At 54.8% G+C, this 17,581-nt stretch overlaps 1 protein-coding gene across 1 annotated transcript; it reads right to left on the bottom strand.

Moving 5' to 3' along the window:
* Window positions 1-1,526: 1,526 nt before the first annotated feature.
* On the bottom strand, window positions 1,527-15,889 carry RASAL3 (RAS protein activator like 3). Its single transcript, XM_050769483.1, has 18 exons — window positions 15,825-15,889; window positions 15,351-15,697; window positions 11,729-11,865; window positions 11,487-11,565; window positions 11,318-11,379; window positions 10,460-10,515; window positions 8,777-8,903; window positions 8,574-8,672; window positions 7,537-8,079; window positions 6,747-6,891; window positions 6,348-6,492; window positions 4,561-4,797; window positions 4,264-4,465; window positions 4,052-4,170; window positions 3,002-3,392; window positions 2,553-2,710; window positions 1,949-2,012; window positions 1,527-1,842 (listed from the first exon to the last, which is right to left on the bottom strand). The coding sequence occupies exons 2-18, from the start codon at window positions 15,676-15,678 to the stop codon at window positions 1,699-1,701; spliced, it is 3,036 nt and encodes a 1,011-aa protein (XP_050625440.1). The 5' UTR covers window positions 15,679-15,697; window positions 15,825-15,889; the 3' UTR covers window positions 1,527-1,698.
* Window positions 15,890-17,581: the final 1,692 nt, after the last annotated feature.

Raw genomic sequence — 17,581 nt, 5'->3', positions numbered from 1 at the left:
CAGGGGGGGGCGGCCAGCGGGCTCGCCGCCATGTTGGGAGTGGCCAAGCAGGTCACCCTTAAAGGGCCCGCACGGCCTGAGTCCAGGGAGAGACCCCGTTACCATGACAACACCCTTGTCGTCCCACCCCCCAATGGCTCCTCATCACCCCACTGGTACTTCCTATGGTAGACTCGCTAAAAGCTCTAAAAGAGTGGGAAGGGGGCAGAGAAGTTCCCCCACGGGTCATTGATGGGTCATTGATAGGTCATTGAAGACTCCACCCAGCCAATTTTTAACCTTTTGTCCCCTGCCCCCCATCAGCTACCTTTCAACCGCAAGCTCACTCCCTCCTTCCCAATCATCCACACTGGACTTGCCCACACCTCCATGCCCCTAGAGTTGCCCTAGGTCTTCAGTCCTAAGTCACCTTCTCCACCCAGTTCCCAGGATCACAGCTTCCAGGACTACCCCATCAGACACACATCATGGCCTGTTGTCTTGTCTTATCCACCATGTATCCAGATATCTAACCACCTAGCCATCTCACCCACTTGCTCAATCTATCAATCACTCATCTACCTATCCAATCAACTAATCACCTATCCACCCACCCCTCCAACCATCTATTAATTCACCCAAACACCCACTCAACACACCCATTCACTTCCCATCTACCCACCCATTCATCCAGCACCCAAGCAAATACTCATTTATCCACATAACCAAGCAAGTACCCAACCATCCCCACACACAACTTTCCGCCCAGCCCCCTAAACATCCATCCACCAGTTTGCCTGTTGATTTGGCCCCTCCACTAGCATGTAAGTTCCATGAGGCCAGGAGTCCTGTCTAGTTCATTATTGTTTCTGCACTGCCCAGTTCTCAGGAGTCTCAGGAGACCTCAACATATGTACATATGACATATATAATCACAACATTCAAAAAATTTTTTTCTTACTATGAACCAGGCCTTTTCTAGGCAGACATACCCAACCTGGTTAACCAACTACCCAACTACTCACCTACTAGGTCAAACATCCAGCAAATGCTAACCTATCCGTCTGCCATTTGCTCCACCCACTCTACCCCTCACCCATCCACTCACCCATGTTTTGAATGACTCGTTTACCCAATCATTCATACACAGTATGAATTTATCCGTCTCCCAGACCCATGGCCTCCATGACATGAGGAGGGCCTGAGAAGATGCTCTCACTGTGGGATTGGGAGGTTGCCAGGGTTGGAATTCATGCTTCATTGAGAAGCAGGTGCTGCCTATGACAATGGTGAATACCTTTTATCGAATGCCTTTATGTGTCCTCTCACTGTGTAGGGAACTTTACGTCCATTTCACAGATAAGAAAACGGGCTTTTAAGAGAATGAAGGTCTAAGGTAACACAGCTGGTGAGAGCTTATGTATATGGCCCTCTCCATGAGACTTCTAATTAGGGGAGAATTTGGGAGAGACGAATAGGGCTTGGGGGGGGGGGGGCAAATGCCTTAGAACTGGCAATTCTTAGTGGGCAAAGAAACCAGCAATTTTACTGAAATCAAGATTTTACTGGGCAACTTCACACTGCCAGAGTGGTTGGGACCAGCAGCTCCACTCCCCATTGTAGGCCAAGTAGGGCTAAGGCAAGGTCAGACACCCCCCCCCCGCCAAGACGGCTATCTCTCTGCTCCCAGACCACGTGTGGTGAGGCAGGATGGGCAGCTCAGGTGGTGTCTCCATTGAGGCAGGGTGCTTTGAGGGGCTGGGGTTGACTCCGAGACCCCCGCGTCCTTGGAGAAAGCTGCAGGCTCTGGACAGCATCCCTCAGCTGAGCCTGAGTTCTCTCCATCTCATTTAGGCGGTGTTCCTGGGGAGGCAGTGGCGATGGGGCTCAGAAACCAGGAGAGGGCTGCACCCCAACCCTCGCTCCTCCACCGCCCAGACCTGTCCCAGGGCTCAGACGGCAGTCTCACCAGGCTTTTCAGACTGTGCCCTTCATAGATTGGAAGGTTGTGCTTTGAATCAAACTCTGAGCTCCTGTGGGGGTCGGGGGATGGGGGCGAAGGTCAGAGGCTAAGGAGTCCCTTCCAGCTCCTGGTTGGAGTGGCAGGGATTCAGGGGGGCGGAGCTTGGAGTGGAGGCGGAGCTTGTTCAGACTGAAGGGCGGGGCCTAAATATGCTTGAAGAAGGGTCGGACCAGAGACTGGAATAGTTGGAATGATAGGACCTATCAATCATCCCTTGGAGGCGGGGCTTGGCCCGTCCTGAGTGGGGTCGTAACTGGGCTTGAGGGAGTGCCCAGGCTGAGATATCTCAGTGCCCGGCCCAGCCAGGTTGGGAGGGGCTGATGGAGGGGTGGGGCCTGGATGAGAGAATCTGCCAGCGTCCTAGGCCGACCTTCGGGGGGGTGGGTCCACCTGGGGGCGGGGCTCGCCAAGAGGGGCCCGGACAGATTTTTATTAGGGCGGGGCCAGCGTGGGGCTTGGTCGTGCCAGGCGTGGTTTGGGGAGGGTCTGGTCAGATCTAATTGGATCGGGCCCACCTGGAGGCGGAGCTAATGGAGAGGGCTGGGCTCACCCAGCACAGAGCCTGGAGTCCAGATCCTGCAGCTGGCCCCGCAGCTGCTCCTGCTGCTCCGTCAAGGCCCGGATGTGGGTGCTCAGCGACTCCACGAGGCGGGACAGCACTTTCTGCTCCTCACGCAGAGCGGCCACCTCGCACTGCAGCTCTGCCAACTGTGGTGGGAGAGCAGCTGTAATCTGACCCGTCGTCCCGCCCCTGTGTCTCCCTGGAGACCCTGACCTTCCAGGCCCAAGCGTTCAGCGTCATCACCGGCCTGCCTAGTTGGGGAACATCCCTCCTGCCGTACAGCTGGGGAGACTGAAGCTCAGAGAGGGTCGGGCTAGGGCCGTGGTCACACAGCGCAGCGAGCTGGGTACTTGAACCCAGGCTTACCTGGCCCTTCAGTCTTCCCCAGGCGCGTCCCCGTCCCCACTCCCCAGGCGGGGACCTGGGCCTGACCTTACCTTGTTCACAGGTCGGTGCTTGCCCAGTGCCTGGTTTCGGTCTTGCGGCTGGTCTATTTGGCGCTGCCAGGGTACCGACGGCTTCCGAGGCAGCGAGGCGGAGTCCCGGGTCCAAGGCCGGGCGCGGGGCGCCGGGCCCGTGCTCAGGGAGCCTTTGGGTCGCGGCCAGGGCCCCGCAGATTGGCGGCGGCGGGCAGGACGCCGGGTTGGGACACTCTGCGTGCGCTGCACCGGCCGGGGCCGCCGCAGGGGCCGCTCTTCGTCCGGCTGTGGCCGGGCCCAACTCTCTGAGCGGCGAACGCTGCGCAGAGACTGGCTCTTGGAGATGAGAGGGGTGTGCTTGGGGAGGTCCCGGGGGGCCAGGAAGCCGGGCTTCTCCCCTGCGGAAAGGCTAGGGGTGGGATGGAGGATCTCAGACCCTCTACTGGCCCCTGAGACGACTCCATCCCGACCTGACCAGAAGCGACCTCACCCCCAGGTGAACTTCTCCTTTTTTTTTTTTTTTTTTTTTTTTTTTAAGACAAGGTCTTGCTCTGTCACCCAGGCTGGAGTGCGGTGACTTGATCATAGCTCACTGCAGACTTGAATTCCGGAGCTCAAGCTATTCTCCAGCCTCAGCCTCCCAAATAACTAGGACTGCTAGCGCATGCCACTACACCCAGGTATTTTTTTTTTTTTTTTTTGGTAGAGATGGGGGTCTCCCTATGTTGCCCAGGTTTGTCTTAAGTTCTTGGCCTCAAGTGATCCTCCTGCCTCAGCCTCCCAAAGTGCTGGGATTACAGGCATGAGCCACTGAGCCTGGCTCCTGTCCTTGACTTCTAATAGTGTCCTCTTTATGACCCTTGACATCACTCCACCCTAACCTCTCCTCTCATCCCTGACCTCAAACACACTGTGACCTTTGACCGGACCCTTTCTATAACCTGTGATTCCAGTCTGACCCTGGGCTTGACCTCTGCTCACAATGATGCATCTTCACCTCTGACCCCTGTCTGAGCCCTGCTCCTTCCTGTTCCCACCCATCAGACTCCAGACCAGACTTGAGGTTACCTGGAGTGGATCTGGGCCGGGGGCGGTGGGAGACGCATTGGCACTGATACAAGCACAGGCTGGCCCTCCTCGATGGCTTGCAGGATGGTGGGCAGCGGTTCCAGGGAGTCTCGGGTTGTCTGGTGAGGCATGCAGGACAGAGACTGAGCAAAATCTATGGCGTCAGAGTCTCCCAAGCCTTCTTGCCTCCCTACTCTGGGTTCAGGCCATACCTGGTCAAGCTCAGCAAAGATTGTACAGAGCTGGGCATGCAGGACAGCCAACTGGAGGGCCAGGTCACCGCTACCCTGGTAACCACTGGGTGCAGCATCCACATCCACCACGGCCACCTGGTCCAGGAAGCGTTGCATGGCTGGTCCATGTTCCTCCAGGAAGCTATTCATGAAGCCCATGTAGGCCTCCTTCTCACCGAACCTGGATCAGGGCCAGGCTGGGTGGGTCAGGTCAGGCACCTGCCACCCCCACACTCCCAGCATGGTCCCCCCCACCCCTAGCTTCCCAGCACCTACGGGGCACGGTTGGCGAGGTTCTGGATGACCTTGGCAATCAGTGTGAGGGTGCGGGCTGGGCCAGGTGCTGGATGCTCTGGTGCTAAACCAAAGAGGCTGGGTGCCAGGATGGCGGGGCACAGGAGCCGCAGGAAGAGGGAGGCGCACACCAGTCGGGGGCCCAGCACCTCAGAGCCACGTTCTTTGCATGCTTCTCGCCAGCTTGAGAACACGATGCCCAGCTCCGCAGGGAACCAGCTGGTGCAGAAGAGGCAATGAATGGTCAGACGGGGAGGCTATGGGCATAAAGGTTAAAGTCATAAGGTTGGGAGTCCCAGAAGCATTGCATGACTAGTCCATGATCCTCCAGAAAGCTATTCATGAAGGCCATGTAGGCCTCCTTTTCACTGAACCTGGGGTCTGGACTCCAGGATTGGGAATATCTGAGATAACAATGCTTGGGGTTATGAGTCAGCATGGGGCCATGGCTTATGTGTAGCTATGGCAATCGCTGGGGATAATACTCTTATAGTTGGGGATACAAGGTCACATGAAGACAGAGGTTATGAGCTTGGATATACTTATAATTAGACATGAGATTGGGGAGCCAGAGTACAAGATATAAAGTAGGATTGGGGTCTGGAAGTCACCTAGGGTCAGAAGTCACTTGATTGAACTCAGGGATTAGGTATGCAGGTTAACCTAGGGTCAGAGGTCAAGGGATTGGAATCCCAGGTCTCCTGTGATCAGTTGCATGGGATTTGAGGTGGAGGGTCACTTAAAGCCAGGGATCATGGACTTGGGGCATTATCTGGAAGCAGAGGTCATAGGATTGAGATCCTATGCTAACTGGAGCCAGTGGCATGGAATTGGGTATATGGAATCACCTGTGGTTACAGGACAAGGAATTGGGTCTCGGGTTACTTGGGGTCAGTGGTGATAGGGTTGCATGGTGACAGGGTTGCCAGATGTAGTAAATGAAACTTCAGGACATCCAGTTAAACATGAATGTCAGATAATGGAGTGATTTTTTTTATTTACATTTTTCCTTTTATTTGGGACAGGGTCTCACTCTGTCAACCAGGCTGGAGTGCTGTGGCATGATCATAGCTCACTGCAGCCTTGAATCCTGGACTCAAGCGATCCTCCAGCCTCGACTGGGAATACAGGTGCATGCCACCATGCCTAGCTCATTTTAAAAAAGCTTTTTGGAGCAATGGAGTCTTGCTATGTTGCCCAGACTGGTCTTGAACGCCTGCGCCTGGGCTCCAGCAATCCTCTTGTCTCCACCTCCCAAAGCATTGGAATTACGGGCGTGAGCCACCATGCCTGGCTCAAATGAGTAATTTTTTAGTATAAGCATGGTCCCAGGCCGGGCGCGGTGGCTCAAGCCTGTAATCCCAGCACTTTGGGAGGCCGAGACGGGTGGATCACGAGGTCAGGAGATCGAGACCATCCTGGATAACACGGTGAAACCCCGTCTCTACTAAGAAATACAAAAAACTAGCCGGGCGAGGTGGCGGGCGCCTGTAGTCCCAGCTACTCGGGAGGCTGAGGCCGGAGAATGGCGTGAACCCGGGAGGCGGAGCTTGCAGTGAGCTGAGATCCGGCCACTGCACTCCAGCCTGGGCTACAGAGCGAGACTCCGTCTCAAAAAAAAAAAAAAAAAAAAAAAAAAAGCATGGTCCCAATAATTGCATCAAATTTAACTGAGTGTCTCCTGTATTTTATCTGGCAACCCTAAACTGGGGGTTGGGGCTAGCATGGTAAGCGGGGGTGGACTAAGGGGCTGGGGCCCTGATTCTCACTCGTAGGAATGGATAATGGTTTCGAAGACCTCCTCGCAGCTGTTCCGAAGTCTGGCCTGGTGCTCTGGCAGCTCCGGGGCTGGACACTTGCTGGGGTCCACTTCACAGTCCTCAGTGGAAGCACAGAGACGCCGCACAACCTGTCCTGCAGCCCAGCACAGCCAGATAGGGGCTGGGACCATGACCACCAAAACCCGCCACACCCATCCTCCAACCTTGTCTTCAGGTTATTCCGGAGGCACCCAACATCTTGGGGAGCTCCCAATTGTCCCCAGGATCCTAGCACCTCCAAAACACCACTCACTACCAGAATCCAGGTTGCTCAAGGACTCTTAGAACTTCACCCAGGTCCCCTAGCTCACCAGCAGGCCACTGACACGGACTCTTCCCCCAGCTCACCCAGGGTCTCCTGGAGGTAATCCTGTGCCACGAGCTTCATGTACTCATCGATAGCCTTGGTGGCCAATGTGTTTTCCCGGAACAGCAGCGCCTCACGGCCTCCACAGCGCGCCAGCTCCGCAGTGCCCAGGTCAGTCACCAGCGCCTAGGAAGGGCAGGGGGTCAGGTTGCACTGGATGCAGACTGAGTCCAAGGGAATTCGGATCCTTGGCTCGTCCTTCACACCAGAGGCACAGGCCCCGCCCCTCGTAGCTGATGCTTAGGCCCAGTCCTTACTGCTGGGGTTCATAACCGAGGCCAGAACTTCTAACCCTCACAGCAGAAATTTAAACCTTTTAGCGCTGGGGTTCAATCTGGGCCCCGCCCCTCATGCGTAATGCTCAGGCCCCTCTCGCAGCTGAAGCTTAGGCTCCGCCCTTCAAGGTGTCTCGCCCGTTATGAATGATAATTAGGCCCCGCCCCTCACAGCTGAAGCTCAGGCCCAGTCCTTCAAAGTGCCCCGCCCCTTACAAGTACAGCTCAGCCCCCGCCCCTCACAGCTGACGCTCAGGTCCCGCCCTTCAAGGTGCCCCGCCCCTTACGGGTGATGTTCAGGCCCCGCCCTTCTAGGTGCCCCGCCCCTTACAGGTGACACTTGAACCACGCCCCTCACAGCTGATGCTCAGGCCCTGCCCTTCAAGGTGTCTTGCCTCTTACAGGTGCAACTCAGGTCCTGCGCCCCAATTACCGCCCGAAGCGCGTTATCGGTCTACCCCTGGTCGCCCGGGTCCGCGCTGTCGCGGTGCCGCACCTGTGCCCTGCCAGTGGCCCGCAGCACGCGCACCATGGCGGCCGCCAGCTCCTCCTTGGCTTGCGCAGGCAGCGCGGGCTCCAGGGCCCCGCAGAGTCGCGCGTAGTGGAAAGTGAGGAACTCCGCCAGCTCCTTGTAGCGCTCGGACGGCAGCACACGCAGGCGACGTGCCCGAATCCGCGCCCGCAGCGCTGCGCCCGCCGGCGCCCCGAGCAGCGGGAACCAGCGCTCCAGGCCGGCGGCTGGCGCGCGTGGGGCGCCCAGCTCCTCCAGCGACAGGGCCACGCGGCCCAGCACCGCGCTTCCCGGGCCCAAGCCGCGCAGCCGCAGCGACAGGCGACGTGCAGGTGGCAGCGCCTCGAAGTGAAAGCGCTCGGCCCAGAAGAGCTGGCCTGGGCCGGCCCGAGGCGCCGTGCGTGCCAGCAGCGCGCCATCCAGCCACAGCTCGGCGCGCACGCCGGGTGCCCCCGCCGCTGCCCGGGGAAGCCCCTTCGCCTCGTGCACCCACACGCTCAGCCATGTCTCTTCCCGCTCCACGTTGTCCTGCAGATGGGAGTGGGATGGGGGAAGCGTTTTGGTTTGTTGGCACCCCAAAGAGGGCACCGCAAGTGAAGCGCGGAGCCTCAAACCTGGTGCGCTGGGTTCCTAGTGAGATTGCTGGGCCTTTGGGGAAAGAAGTGGAGCCACGGGAGTCCGGAGGTGGCTACGCGGAAGTTTTCTAAAGCTTTTCTGGGCTCTCCGGGAGAGTTCGGGGCTCCAGGGCATAGAAGAGTAGTACCGGAGTGAAGACTTCGCGATTATCTGGTAGGTAGGGCTTTGGGTGCATATAGGGTCGAGAGTGGACAGAAGGGGCGGGTCTGATATTCCCGGGGCTGGTAATAGATGGAAGGGGAGTCTTGGAGCCTTTGCAACGATGCAGGCGGGACAGGTGCGTTGGGAGCGCGGGTTATGGAGAGAGCTGGCTTTGGGTAGAGTGGAAGGGGTGGGCCAGGCCTGTGGGCGGGGTCTCCGTGTCCCGCTTTATTGAGGGCAATGACCTGGGTGGGCTGGAATTGGCGACGAAGGTCCTCGATCCAGCGGTCTCTCTCAGCGGCCGAGCGACAAGAGAAGCAGCGGCTTCCGCCCGTCCACGTTACCTGTTGGGATGGAGAATCCAACAGTGTGCGATCCAGGCCAAGGGTGAAGCCAAAGGGTGGGAGGTGGGACTGAGGTGGAACCGAGGTGGATTGTCTGCACTTACCTGAAAGCAATGGGGCTCCCCCAAGAGGCTGGGATGCAGTGGCCAGACCCGCACATCCCGCTCGGCGCCCAGGTCCAGTTCAGAGAGTGTGGCCAGCGACTCCCTAGAGCCCAGAGCACTGGGGGGCCTGGGAAGGGGGCGGGGGAGCACACGGTCATTCCTGCCTCTTCCCATCCCCCATAGCCTGAAGGGTAGAGGAAGGCCAGGAAGGACTTCAACCCAATTCGGATCCCTTTTCTACCCTGTGCCCCCTCCCCATGGCGCCTCCTTACTTTTAGCATAAACTCAACTCCTGGTGACCTATATGACCAAGTAGAGTCCAGATGTTGTTACCTCATCTCCCTCCACCTAATCCATCACTTTCTGAGCTCCAGCCTCCCTGGCCTTGTTTTATTTTATCTTATTTATTTATTTATTTAAAGCAGAGTCTTGTTTAGTGCAGTGGCTGGATCTTGGCTCACTGCAACCTCCGCCTTCCAGGTTCAAGCGATTTTCCTGCCTCAGCCTCCCAAGTAACTGGGATTACAGGTGCCCACCACCATGCCCGGCTAATTTTCTAATGTTTGTGTTTTTAGTAGAGATGGGGTTTCACCACGTTGGCCAGTCTGGTCTTGAAATCCTGATCCCAAGTGATCCACCCACCTCAGCCTCACCAAAGTGTGGGAATACAGGCGTCAGTGACCGCACCCAGTCCTATTTATTTATTTATTTATTTATTTATTTATTTATTGAGACAGAGTCTCACTCTGTTGCCCAGGCAGGAATGCAGTGGCACAATCTTGGCTCACTGCAACCTCCACCTCCCAGATTTAAGCGATTCTCCTGCCTCAGCCTCCTGAGTAACTGGAATTACAGGCGTGTGCCACCATGCCCGGCTAATTTTGTATTTTTAGTAGAGATGAGATTTCACCACGTTGCCAGGCTGGTCTTGAACTCCTGACCTCAAATGTTCCACCTGCCTCTGCCTCCCAAAGTGTGGGATTACAGGTGTGAGCCACCGCACCCAGCCCTATTTATTTTTGAGACAGAGTCTTGCTCTGTTGTCCAGGCTGGAGTGCAGTGGCACGATCTCTGTGCACTGCAGCCTCAACTTCCCAGGCTCAAGCAATCCTCCCACTCAGCCTCCCCAGTAGCTGGGACTACAGGTGCCCACCACCATGCCTGGTTAATTTTTGTATTTTTTGTAGAAGTGGGGTCTCACTATATTGCCCAGGCTGGTCTTGAACACCTGGACTCAAGCAGTCTACCCACTTCGGCCTCCCAAAGTGCTACCCCGGTCCACTTCACCCAGCCCCCTTGGCCTTGTTTTAGTTGCTTCTTTCTGCCTCTTGGCCTTTGCACTTGCTGTTACTTCTGCCTGGAATGCTTTTCCCACCCCGCTGTTGGCCTAGTTAACTTCCATCCACCCTTCAGATCTCAGCTCAAGGGTCCCTTCCCTAACCCTCCCAGACCAGTTGATTGACTTAGCTCCCATTTTAGAGTTATTGTGTCAGACTTTGCCGGCACCCTGGCTCTGTGCTACGTCATTCAATGTCCCCAGAATCAACTGATGTGGGGCAGAACACAGAGGCTACAGGGGGTGTTTGGTGTAGATTGGAATGATAGGCAAGAGGAGGAGGAGGAGGAGGAGGAGGAAGGGCCAGTGTTGAACCTCAGCCCCTCCAGCCTCTCATACATCCTTACCCATCCCGGGGCTCCGACCTGGCCTTTTTCTTCTCTTTCAGCCTCTTGAGCAACCCCTGTGGGGAAGGGAATGTCAGCTGGACAGAAATCTATGCTCCTTCCGCAGCTCCTTCCCTCCCAAGATATCCCAGAGGATCTGCTGGTCTTGGAGGACCAACACCAAGCTCAGGCTGTATTAGCAGGAATAATAAGAGCAACCAACAGCTCCTAATTTTTTGTTCATTTGTTTTTTTAAGACAGGGTCTTGCACTGTCAGCCAGGCTGGAGTACAGTGGTGCAATCAGAGCTCACTGCAGCCTCAAATTCCTGGGCCCAAGTGATTCTCTTGCCTCAGCTGGGACTACAGGTGAATGTTACCATGTAGAATTGGGGACTTGCTATGTTGCCCAGGTTTGTCTTGAGCTCCTGGTCTCAAGCAATCCTTCTGCTTCCAGCCTCTCAAAATGTTGGGATTACAGGTGTGAACCACTGTGCCTGGGCCAAACTCCCATTTGTAAAGCATCAATCATATATTCTCATGCACTATTCATTTATTTATTTAAGACATGGAGTCTCCCCATGTTGCTTAGGCTGGTCTTGAACTCCTGGCCTCAAGCAGTGTTCTCTGCTCAGCCTCCCAAGTAGCTGGGACTACAGCTGTGCACTGCCCTGCCTGGCTCCTGCACTCTCTATTGGCTTCCCAAAAACAACCCCTAGAGAAAGATTATTTCATTAACTCCATTTGACAGACTGGGACTCTGAGGCCCAGAGAGGGTTAGCAACCTGCCCCAGATCACCCAGCAAGAGTGCCCTTTCAGCTGTGAGGGTCCAAGAGTCTTGGCTCTCCCCTCTACCTACTCCCTTCACTGGCTGCCTTACCCGAACGTTGTGGACCTGGTTGGGACCAGCATTCTCTGGTTCTGTCTTTCCAGGCATCCGATCTGTGGGTAGTTATGGGTGGCAGGTTGGGGGGTTGGAGTCATCTTAGATTCTGCCCCACTTTTAGAGCCTCCCAAATGCCCCAGGCCTTTCCACTCTTCAAGCTTACCTGGATCCCTGAAGTTCCCCATGGCCACGTGGATGCTGCCCTCGGAGCTAGCACTTCCCACCCGGGGCCTTCGGGGACCCTGTTCTCCCGCAGGAGTGGGTAGTCAGAGAGGGGAGGCAGGCAGGCAGGCAGACCGAGGGAGAGGCAGACACCTTCCCACTATCCTCCCTCCAGCCCGTACCTCTGTTCTGCCCTCCTCCTTTTTCTTTCTTCCCTCCCCTCGCCCAGGTGCCCCTTCTCACCTCCTCCTCTCCTCCAAGCAGCACCAGCTTCCCATCAAGCAGGGTGAAGCCCCCAATGTCCCAGACAGGCACGTCGGGTGTGGGGGCCTCGGGGATCTGTGGGGTAGGGGGCTCTGGCTCTGGCTCCGGCTCCAGCTCTGGGAAGAAGAGGAGGCACTGGGGGACTTAAGAGACGCTTTCTCTCCCTCAGGCCACCCTTTCCATTCCCGAAGGCTTATGGTGGGTTCCCTCCTAGGTGCCCCCCACCCCAGCAGCTCTATCGGACTGTATGACCTTGGGCAAGTTTTCATGTCTGTCTGGGCCTTGTCCCCACTAACCATGGGTAGCAGACACAGCTCACCTACCATGTGTCCAGTACCCTGTATACCACTCCACACACCTTCTTGCATTGAATCCTCCAAAGGCCATTCAAAGGGCTATGATAACAGGCTCAGAGAGGTTGAGTGACTTGCCCAGGGTCACACAGCTTGTGAGTGGTTGGGCTGGGCTTCAGTCACAAGCATTCTTCTCTCTCTTTTTTTTTTTTCTTTGCATTCTTCTCTTAACCAAGACAACATGTGGGTCCGAGAGGTTAAAAAACAGGACCGAGTCTGGGCACGATGGCTCATGCCTGTAATCCCAACATTTGGGAGGCCGAGGTGGGGCGGATTGCTTGAGATCTGGAGTTTGAGAACAGCCTGGGCAACATAACAAGATCCTGTCTTTAAAAAATAGCCTGACGCAACTGGGCTCCGTGGCTCACACCTGTAATCCTAGCACTTTGGGAGGCCGAGGCGGGCAGATCACCTGAGGCCAGGAGTTTGAAACTAGCCTGACCAACATGGAGAAACCCTGTGTCTACTAAAAATACAAAATTAGCCGGGCGTGGTGGCGCACGCCTGTAATCCCAGCTACTTGGGAGGCTGAGGCAGGAGAATTGCTTGAACCTGGGAGGCGGAGGTTGTGGTAGCCCAGATAGTGCTATTGCACTCCAGCTTGGGCAACAAGAGTAAAACTCCGTCTCAAAACAAAACAAAACAAAACAAAAAAACCCTGACACTGTGTTGTGTGCCCATATTTCCAGTTACTTGGGAGGCTGAGGTGGGAGGATCGCTTGAGCCGCAGAATTCAAGGCAGCAGTGAGCTATGATCATGCAGCTGCACTCCAGCCTGGGCGACAGAGCAAGACCCTGTCTCTGAAAAACAACGGCAGGCCAGGCGCAGTGGCTCACACCTGTAATTCCAGCACTTTGGGAGGCCGAGGTGGGTGAATCGCCTGAGGTCAGGAGTTTGAGTGGACACTGGCCAACATGGTGAAACCCCGTCTCTACTAAAAATACAAAATTAGCCGGGTGTGGTGGTGCACACCTGTAATCCCAGCTACTAGGGAGGCTGAGGCAGGAGAATTGCTTGAACGCGGAGGGCAGAGGTTGCAGTGAGCTGAGATTGCACCACTTCACTCCAGCCTGGGTGAAAGACTGAAACTCTGTCTCAAAAAAACAACAGGCTGGGTGCAGTTGCTCATGCCTGTAATCCCAGCATTTTGGTAGGCTGGGGCAGGTGGATCACCTGAGGTCAGGAGTTCGAGACCAGCCTGGCCAACATGGTGAAACCATGTCTCTACTAAAAATACAAAATTAACCAGGTGTGGTGGTGCATGCCTGTAATCCCAGCTACTCGGGAGGCTGAGGCAGGAGAACCTGTTGAACCCGGGAGGCAGAGGTGCAGTGAGCTGAGATTGCACCACTGCACTCCAGCCTGGGCGAGGAAGTGAGACTCTGTCTCAAAACAGAAACAAAAACAAAATAGGAATATAAGCAGTGAGAATTAAATGAGCTTCCAGGAAACAGAAGGGCTGAATTAGCCCTCCCAGACTGCCTGTCTGTTCCCTCGTTTTTACCACCAGGAGCAATAAATGATAACTCCCACTTATTAACGGATCACTTAAAATATGCTGGGCCCTAGCCTAGTGTTACATTCCTGAGCCCTAATTCTTGCGATATCCATTACTCTTCTAGATCCCCCTATGTGACACTTAGCACCATCTGTCATTTTTTTCTTTCTTTCTTTCTTTTTTTTTCCCTTTGAGATGGAGTCTCACTCTGTTGCCCAGGTTGGAGTGCAGTGGCGCAATCTTGACTCACTGCAACCTCTGCCTCCTGGGTTCAAGCTATTATCCTGCCTCAGCCTCTTGAGTAACTGGGAGTATAGGCATGTGCTACCATGCCCAGATACTTTTTTTTTTTTTTTTTGTATTTTTAGTAGAGACAGGGTTTTGCCATGTTGGCCAGGCTGGTCTCGAACTCCTGAACTCAGGTGATCCATCCGCCTTGGCCTCCCAAAGTGCTGGGATTACAGGTGTGAGCCACCATGCCTGGTCCATCTGTCATTTTCTTGTTGATGTATTTTCAGTCAATTCCACTACACTGTGAGCTCCATAGGGCAGGGAGTGTCATCCGTCTCTTTCACTAGTGTGCCCTCAGTGCCTAAATCAGGGCCTGGCACATACAATAGAAGCTCAACATCACACCTGTAATCCCAGCACTTTGGGAGGCTCAGGCGGGCGGATCACAAGGTCAGGAAATCAAGACCATCCTGGCTAACATGGTGAAACCCTGTCTCTACTGAAAATACAAAAAATTAGCCAGGCGTGGTGGCGGGCGCCTGTAGTCCCAGCTACTCAGGAGGCTGAGGCAGGAGAATGGCGTGAACCCGGGAGGCAGTGCTTGCAGTGAGTGGAGATTGCACCCCTGCACTCCAGCCTGGGTGACAGAGCGAGACTCTGTCTCAAAAAAAAAAAAAAAAAAAAAAAAAGGCCGGGCGCGGTGGCTCAAGCCTGTAATCCCAGCACTTTGGGAGGCCGAGACGGGCGGATCACGAGGTCAGGAGATCGAGACCATCCTGGCTGACACAGTGAAACCCCGTCTCTACTAAAAAATACAAAAAACTAGCCGGGCGAGGTGGCGGGCGCCTGTAGTCCCAGCTACTCAGGAGGCTGAGGCAGGAGAATGGCGTAGACCCGGGAGGCGGAGCTTGCAGTGAGCTGAGATCCGGCCACTGCACTCCAGCCTGGGCGACAGAGCGAGACTCCGTCTCCAAAAAAAAAAAAAAAAAAAAAAAAAAAAAAAAAAAAAAAAAAGAACTCAACAAACCTCTGCTTGAATAAATAAATGAATATGAGCAAATAAAATGATGTACTCTCCAAAATGGAGATCATTATTCTTATTGAACTGATGGAGAAGCTGAGGCTTAAGGGCTCAGAACAAAGACACGGAAGCTAGAAGGTAGAAGAGCAGGAGGCAGGCTGAGGATGGATATCCAGGTAGGAAAGGATGGGCTTGAGCCATTGAAGGAGAGACCCGTTGGGGCCAAGAGCCATTTAGCCTCTGGATAATACCACCATGGGTCTACATTCACTGTTCCGTCCTCAGATGGACGCTCTGCCCACAGGACCCTGGCAACTCCTCCTACCTTCTTCAGGGGGAAAGAGGGAACAGGGTAGCTGGGCCCCAGCCACTTCCTGCTGGGCTTTCACACTCCCCACAACTTCCTGTGTCTGTAGGGTTGATGCTCCGGAGGCAGACAAAACCCAAGCATCCGCCTTCCCAGCCCGGCCCAAGCTCAGGGTGGGGGAACCATGTACCTGGGGCCTCCTGCTCTGGCTCCGGCTCTGGCTCCGGTGGTGGGTTCTTATGCCTCCCCCAGAGGGCCTTGGAGAGTCGAAGGCGACTGGTGCGTGACTCCTTGGGAGGCGCAGATAGGACCCGACGGAATATCGAGCGAGGGGCTGGCTGGGTGCTGACCATGGGCTCCTGGTGGCTCAGGGCCCTGCCCCAGCCAGCAAAGCGGCCCCAGCGAAACCCTCCAGCCCCCTTCTCCCCACCGCGCCCTGTGTGCCAGCGATAGGAAGTCAGCGGAGAGGGGGCTGCGGGCTGGGTTTGGGAGGTCCGGCTTGGCGACGGTGGGTCCATGGTGCGGCGGGGGTGTCTCCTGGGGGGCGAGAGAGTGACAGTTGTGCCCAGTGTCTGTCCACACACTGCCCTCATCTCGGCCCTCTCCCCACTCTCAGCTCTGCCTTCAGGAATCCCCCTGCCCCCACCTCCACTGCCTCCCTTACCTTGGTTTCCTGACCAGAATCAGCAGCCGTCTGCACCCTGCCTGGCTTCCTCCCTCGGAACCCAACTCCACGTGACCCTCTCTGTCCCACCCCACCCCACAGCCAGTCTGGGAGGGCACAGTGGGGGCAGGATGCTGGAGGTTCGGGGGAGGAGAAGAGAGGAGGTGGGTTACTAGGCTTCTAGCAAGAAGGACCCAGAGTCCCTCCCTGACGGGGAGGCAGCGCTTGCCCCTCTCTCTGAGCCTCGGTTGCCTTCTCTGCAAAATGAGTACAGGCTGAACAAATGCTGGTGAGAATACAGAGCACCTAGAACTCTCAGCCACAGTTGGCCGGAGTGTAGACCCATTCGCTCGTGTTGGGAAACGGTTTGGCAGGATCTACTAACACTATTAGCTGGATCTTCTCTGACTCAGCAATTCCATCGCTGGGTAGATATCCGATAGGTATGCCCCCGCCTCCCAGTGCAATGCATAATAGCCCCACATTGGAAACAGCCCAAGTGCCCACTAGTGGAAGAAGGAATAAATTGTGATCTCTTCACACAGCCGAATATCATACAGCAGTGAGAACAAACTAATGAATAATTTAACTTGGGTGAATCACAAACAATGTTGAGCCAAAACCAAAACCAAAGCCATAAAACGCCAGTAATCTGAGCTATTCAGGAGGCTGAGTTTGGGAGGTCTGGCTTGGAGACAGTGGGTCCATGGTGGGCGGAGGGGGGTCTCCTGGGGGGCGAGAGAGTGACAGTCGTGCCCAGTGTCTGTCCACACACTGCCTTCATCTCGGCCCCCTCCCCACTCTCAGCTCTGCTGAGAGGAGGATCACTTGAGGCCAGGAGTTCAAGGCTGCAGTGAGCTGTGATCATGCCTGTGAATATTGGCAGTGCACTCCAGTCTGGGTGACATAGGGAGACCTCATATCTAACTTGTTTTCTCTTTCTCCCCTCCCTGCCCTCGGGAGACCGCATCTCTAAAAAGCAATAATAAATTAAACCCCCAAAACAATGAAGAGTATACACTTTGTGATTCCATTTACATAAAGTCCTAAATCAGGCAAAACCACATGTAACAAGTCAGGATATCAGTTTCTTTTGGAGGCACTAGTGGCTGGGAAGAGGGCACAAGGGGAGCTTCTGGAAGATGGCCAGATTTATTATTCTTCTTCTTATTAATTAATTGATTTATTGAGAAGGAGTTTTGCTGTGTCTCCCAGGCTCATGTGCAGTGGCACGATCTCGGCTCACTGCAACCTCTGCCTCCTGGATTCAAGTGATTCTCCTGACTCAGCCTCCTGAGTAGCTGGGACTGCAGGTATGCACCACCATGCCTGGCTAAGTTTTTTGTATTTTTAGTAGAGATGGGGTTTCACAATGTTGGTCAGGCTGGTCTTGAACTCCTGACCTCAAATGATCTGCCTGCCTCGGCCTCCCAAAGTGCTGGTATTACAGGTGTAAGCCACTGTGCCCCGCCCTTATTATTATTATTATTATTTATAAATGAGGTCTGTAAAAATAATATAGATTTCATAAAATAAAAATATAATATTTATATTACATAGTAATATAATAATATATTATAAATAATATGAATATTATTATTTTTTGTAGATGAGGTCTGTCATCCAGGCTGGAGTGCAATGGTGCCATTATAGCTCACTGTAACCTCTAACTCCTGGGTTCAAGCGATCCTCTCGCCTCAGCCTCCCGAGTAGCTGGGACTACAGCTGCATGCCACCACACCCGGCTAATTAAAAAT

The sequence above is a fragment of the Macaca thibetana genome, chromosome 19 (assembly GCF_024542745.1).
Source record: "Macaca thibetana thibetana isolate TM-01 chromosome 19, ASM2454274v1, whole genome shotgun sequence".
Lineage (NCBI taxonomy): Eukaryota > Metazoa > Chordata > Mammalia > Primates > Cercopithecidae > Macaca > Macaca thibetana.
The sequence above is the reverse complement of the archived record's forward strand: the minus strand, read 5'-3'. Positions and strand labels throughout refer to the sequence as shown.